A 6,000-nucleotide genomic window follows, 5' to 3' on the forward strand; every position below is an offset into this window, starting at 1 on the left:
CATCTTTCATCTGAAAGTCAGGGGGGAAAAAAGTACTATTTGTTATTCAGAAAAATCTTTTTAAAGATGGTTTCTGGCCCAGTATGGGTAAATCTTTTCCTTTTTATGACTTCGTGACAGTCAGGATTAGGTGACGTTCAAGGTTTGAACTCAGTAATAGTGATGACTAGATAATTGTCTCAGCTTTTAGTCTAATTAGAGGTTGTATATTATATATGCTGTTCATGTTAGCAGCCTGTTGCCTGAACAGCTTAATGTGAATAGTTCTGAGCAAAACACAAATCCTTCTAGAAGAATAAACCAAATTTAACCTTTCAGTTTGAGAAATGGTCATCTTAAACTTGCTGGGATGTTATGGATACATTCACATACATGGGTAGAGGAATCACAGATCATGGCATTCTGAAACTGGCATAAATGTGTGTTCAATAGCAGTGTTAAACTTTTCTTCTAGGTAGAATTCTTAAGGGAGATGGATTAATTACAGGTCCAGTCAGAGCGCCTTGGCCTGTTAGTTTAAGTACATATTTCTAGTCCTGGAACACTCTGGTTCATTAATTAGTGGATTAACCAAGTGAACAGAAATATCAAAGAGGGCATCTTCAAAGGCAATACACACAGTGTCTTAAGTAACAAAGGAGTCCAAATATGGAAAAAAATTATTTAGGACTTAAAATGTCATGCATTGTTTAGTGGTAAGTTTTCATATACCATGTCCATTCTTAGGCTGCCTTTCAAGCACAGCAATTTGGGACAGTGGAAAATCTCTAAGATGCTTTACTGTTACCCCATTTAATTTGGTATCCTGCTAATAATTATTATTCTGTGGAGTTTTTACTAATATGAGTGGTGTCACTGCAGTTAGAACAGTAACTCATCAATACAGAGAAGTGCTTGGCTGTGTTTGAAGGACCCCTGTAGTTCCTCTGAATAGTCAGTAGCCAGTTTGAAACCTCTGGAACCAAAGATACTATCATTGAGTCAGCTAACCTGAAAGAAACTTTCCATAAATTACATGCCTGTGTCAAACTATGACAACTTTTTGAGGTTTCTTCAAATATTTCAGTAAAGGAGAATGGCTATCATATATTTAAACACATTAACTAAACAAAGAGCAAGAAAATAGGAAATTCTTAACTGTGTAGAGAACTGGAGAAAAAAAGCAGCCACACTCTGTGCAATAGAAAGTTTCAGTCTTATCCTTCTACAAACTTTGTGTGCTGTCACCTTAAGAGTGACTTGGTTCCTCTGGATTAACTGTACCAAATATTGTAATGGAGAGCTAGCCAACCATCATCCAAAAGGCTGTGTTACTTATGGATGCTAGGCTTTGTACTTTGCAGGATGCAGACAATTGTCTTGGGATAAGTCACTTATCTTTGTCATGCTAGTATAATTCATTTATTGGATAACTCATATGATATTCATCACAAGATAACAGTTTAGGATCTCAATTAACAAATCATGTTATAAGTGTTATTTACAGATATATATTCATTGAATCATAGAACCATTAAGGTTGGAAAATATTTCTAAGATCATTGCGTCCAACCATTAACCAAGGACCACCATATTCACTTCTAAACCATATCCCTCAAGTGCTACATCCAGATGCCTTTTGAACACTTTCAGAAACAGTGACTCCACCATCTCCCTGGTTACCCTTTCAGCAAACAAACTTGCTGAATTACCCTTTCAGCAAACAAACTTTTCCTGATATCTAATCTAAATATCCTCTGGTGGAACTTGAGACTCTTGTCCTGTTGTCATCTGGGAAAAGAGGCCAACCCCCACCTGGCTACAGCCTCCTTTCAGGCCCTTGTAGATCTCAATAAGGTCTCCCCTGAGCCTCCTTTTCTCCAGGCTAGACAACTTCAGCTCTCCCATCTGCTCCTCATAGGACTTATCCTCTCAATCCTTCACCACTTCTGTTGCCCTTCTCTGGACTCACTCCAGTACCTCAACATTCTTCCTGAATTGAGGTGCCCAGAACTGGACACAGCACTTGAAGTGTGCCCTTACCAGTGCCAAGTATAGGAGGACAATCACCCATAGTCCTGCTGGCTGCACTATTTGTATATCACAGATTGAATATCCCAGAATATTCTGGGTTGGAAGGGACCCACAAGGATCATCAAGTCCAATTCCTAAGTGAATGACCTTTACAGGGATCAAGCTCACAGCTTTAGCATTATGAGCACTATGCTTTAGCCAGCTGAGCTAGTGACTATGTGCCATTGTCCTTTTTGGCCACCTGGGCACAGCTGACTCATGTTCAGCCACTGTGGATCAGTGCCTCCAGGCCCTTTTCCACGAGGCAGATTTCCAGCCACTCTGCCCCAGCCTAAAGCACTATCAGGGGTTGTTGTGACCCAAGGGCAGGACCTGGCACCTGGCCTTGTTGAACCTCATACCATTGGCCTTGGCCCATTAGTCCAGCCTGTCCAGGTCCCTCTACAGAGGTTTTCCACTGTCCAGCAGATCAATGTTCCCATCCAACTTCCTGTGATCTGCGAACTTACCTCCTCCAGATCATTAATAAAGATATTAAACAGAACTGGGTCCATCAGTAAGCCCTGGAGAGCACCACTTGTGACTGAGTGCCAGCTGGATTTAATTCCATTCACCACCACTCTCTGGGCCTGGCCATCCAGTCATTTTTTACCCAGCAAACAGTGCACCTGGCCATGGTGGCAGAGGACACCTTTGTTGTGAAAGTCACATTTAGGTGTTCTAGTCAGAACTTAAAGAAATGCTGAAAAGCCATTACCAGAGAGTTAGCACATGACTCTTGTAAATGGTGTTTATATTAAGATTTCCCGCCTTCTACAGGTGACAGCCATATATGGATTGACAAAATATTAGTGAAGCACTCCATGACACCTATGAAGGTCCTAATATAAATTATATTTTGAAGATATATGAAATCACTTATACTTCAAAATAATTTCATTTTGGAGCCTAGTTCAAAATAATTTCATTTTGGAGTCATATATGAATATTGTGTTCATAACTGTCATTTTGATAGGAACGTCAGATTTTTTCTGTCTTGTACATACAGGTTGAAGTCACTGACCGGATCACCTTCAGATTTAGAAAATGCTGGACATGAGGAAGCAGTTCATGGCTTCAACTTTTTCAGAGCTCTGGCTCCTGAAAAGGTAGCTAATTTATATGACAAATTTATGTTTTGTGCAACATATAGGAAATTAAACTGTATTTCTCATTTTAAAATTATCCATAAATAACCCTACATATCTTTCTCATTCAATGGACAAGCTAGACAAAAATGCAAAAACAGAGGGATCTAAGAAATCTCTGTGGTTTTCATTCTCATTTTTCACATTTCCAAATTTCAGTTTAGAAGGTAGCACAAACTGATTAACTGGTTTAAACATATAAAAGAAACCCTAGAACCTTCCTTGGTTCATCAGAAAACCTAAATATCTTAAGTTTACTCTAAGGAAGTGTGAAAATAATAGAATAACAGTGAATTCCTTGTTGCATACAATAGTTCTTTCAGGGTTCCTATGAAATCAGAAGCCAGGAGAGTTAGATTTCATTACATATACTTTCTACAACTCTAATTGAATATCAGGGAAGCTCTTCCATCTTTACCTGGCTTTAACCTTAAAAGTCATGGGAATATAAAACTTTTCTTGCAGTTGTAGTAAGAATGTCTTCATTACCTTTTGTCTTCAGCTACTAATGCACTGACTTTGGCTTCCCTTGGTCAGCTCCAACCTTTGGAAACTTTTGAGTTTGTAAGCAAAGAGGCTGGTGCAGTGTTTGGGTTTCTTCCGATCTATGAGGTAAGCACAAGTGTTTTCTACCTTTTGTGGTGGTGTTCATACCTCAGAAGCCATTAGCACTTGTACTTTATTACAGTGACATACTCTGACATTCTGCTGTTAATTGTCTGCTTTTCAATTTAATTTTCTAACATGATTTGCATTACTACCTATCCAACTCCAACTCCAACTTTGGTGGAAGCTTGAGAATCCAATTGAAGTGAGCATACCAAACAGTGAGTATTGCAGATGTTTATTCCTGTTCAACCTCATGTCAGTAATGTTTTGCTCAGACTGGATTCTTTTAACCAGCCCCAAACCTACTGATACCCATCTGTCCAAAGCTTTGAGTATTTTAAGGTAGTACTATTTTATGGGTATTAATGATCTGATCTATTGCAAGTTGACTAGCAAAGCTTCTTAGATTTTTCTTCTATGGAGCAAGATCAGAATATTCCACAGGCTTGTCTATCCCACATATCATAGGATGAAATTAATCACCCCTAGCAAAGGTGCTGATACCTTTCTGTTGAGGGTGCCTAGAGAACTGACTTGGATCAGAGTTAGATCCTACATGACCTGTTAGATGGGATAATAGGATACTTTGCATTCCAGCTCTGCATTCCAGCTCTGCAGTCCAATACATATGACCTAAACCTTGTACATGCAGCATTACAGCATGTCAGAAAAAACTCAGGAGCACAGTGTTCAAATGGTTGGCACATATGCTACTTTTCTGACTGTTAATGTACTTTGGAAATCTGTGTTTCATTTTCTTCCTGAAAAAGAAAATAAAATACTCTGAAGCCAATGGCATTGCAGTGGATTTACAACAAAATTAAATCAGACTTTTCTGTAAGCTATGTGCATAAAAAAATATTTTTTGTCTGTCCTGTTACAAAATGCTATCAATCTGGTCTATTCACCTTAGTGTGTTAATTAGTTCTTGAAATTTTTTAAAGGTCTTCAAAGGATCAAAGCTGAGAAGTCCGGTCACAAGGGACGGGAAAAGGATCCAGATTCCATTGAAGACTTGAGACAAGACACATAAATGTAGTTTCAATTCTTCATTTAAGTGGATTAGCAGATTTCTTTTGTTATTTTTTCTCTGTTTTTCTTTTCAATTACTTTTAAATCTATTTCATTATTAAGTAGAACATATAGAAAACAGATCTTTACTTCTATTCCAATCCTTCATGCAAAGAATAAATTCCAAGAAAGCCAGTGTACGATTATAACTAGATATTGAAAAGCCCATTTGACTTAATGTATATTTGCTGACAGTTACTCTCTATGTCAAAACCACTGATTTCCTCTCTGCTTTAATTTGTCCAGTTTGAACTTCTGAATATTGAATATTACACTGCTGTTTTTCCTGCCAGATTAATCATAAAGTCAACAAAGAGTTAATATGCCCTGCTGTTTCTGCCTGTTTGTTCCTTGCTTATGCTTTCAAAGACTGTATTCATCCTCTAAGCCAGAAAAGTGCCTGCTGAACTCATATTCAATTCATTATCCATCACGATTCCACAAATCTTTTCTTGCATTTCAGCATTCTAGGACAAAGTCATAACATTGTCATAACATCAGAACAGAGAACACATTTTCATCCTTTGGCTAAGCATACAAAAGGTGCCAAGTATCTCACCTTAGTGAGAAAAAAGGTAATTGCATATGCATATAATAATGTGTATATCTAGTGATAATGCATATAACTAGTGATATTATTTCCTATTATTTTGGGGAAAATAGCAGGTTTTCTATATCACTGGTGTCGCTGTTGAGCAGGACGGGAACAGAGAACTCCAGATCAGAAGGCAAAGAAAATGAGCTCCGATTTATTTCAAATATACCGCTCTATATATAGAGGACATCGAGAAGACTAATTTCATTGGTCTTAGAGTAAAAACATGTCACACCATTGGTGTGCAGTGAATGACGCACAGTGGCAGAGCATATCTATAAACAATGTGAATAACAAGATAGATTAGAGAATTATTTACATTCTTTCCCAACTGTTTCCCAGGCTCTTGCCTGGTTAGAAAACCTTTCTCTTTCTCTCTGACTGAGCTGAGAATATCCACACACTGGTATTGAATGGTGTTTGACCTGCTGGCTTTCTTGAAAAGACATTCTTCTCAAGAACTGAATATATAATGACCTGTAATTATTCACCTGCTTTCGACTTGTTACAAGGCTATGATTGATT

General features: G+C 38.0%; 1 protein-coding gene across 5 annotated transcripts in view; it reads left to right on the plus strand.

Annotated features, from left to right (window-relative positions):
- The window catches only part of WDR64 (WD repeat domain 64), a 66,829-nt gene extending 61,881 nt beyond the window's left edge, over positions 1–4,948 (plus strand). For 3 of the 5 annotated variants that reach the window (XM_053973729.1, XM_053973730.1, XM_053973728.1), the window contains 3 exons: positions 3,062–3,161; positions 3,738–3,812; positions 3,994–4,712. In XM_053973729.1, coding sequence (XP_053829704.1) covers positions 3,062–3,161; positions 3,738–3,812; positions 3,994–4,155 — 337 coding nt within the window. In that variant the 3' untranslated portion in view covers positions 4,156–4,712. Of the gene's footprint in view, positions 1–3,061; positions 3,162–3,737; positions 3,813–3,993; positions 4,713–4,753 lie in introns of those variants that run through there. The other 2 variants (XM_053973731.1, XM_053973732.1) reach the window with 1 other exon arrangement.
- Positions 4,949–6,000: the final 1,052 nt, after the last annotated feature.

This window comes from Vidua macroura, chromosome 3, assembly GCF_024509145.1.
Source record: "Vidua macroura isolate BioBank_ID:100142 chromosome 3, ASM2450914v1, whole genome shotgun sequence".
Lineage (NCBI taxonomy): Eukaryota > Metazoa > Chordata > Aves > Passeriformes > Viduidae > Vidua > Vidua macroura.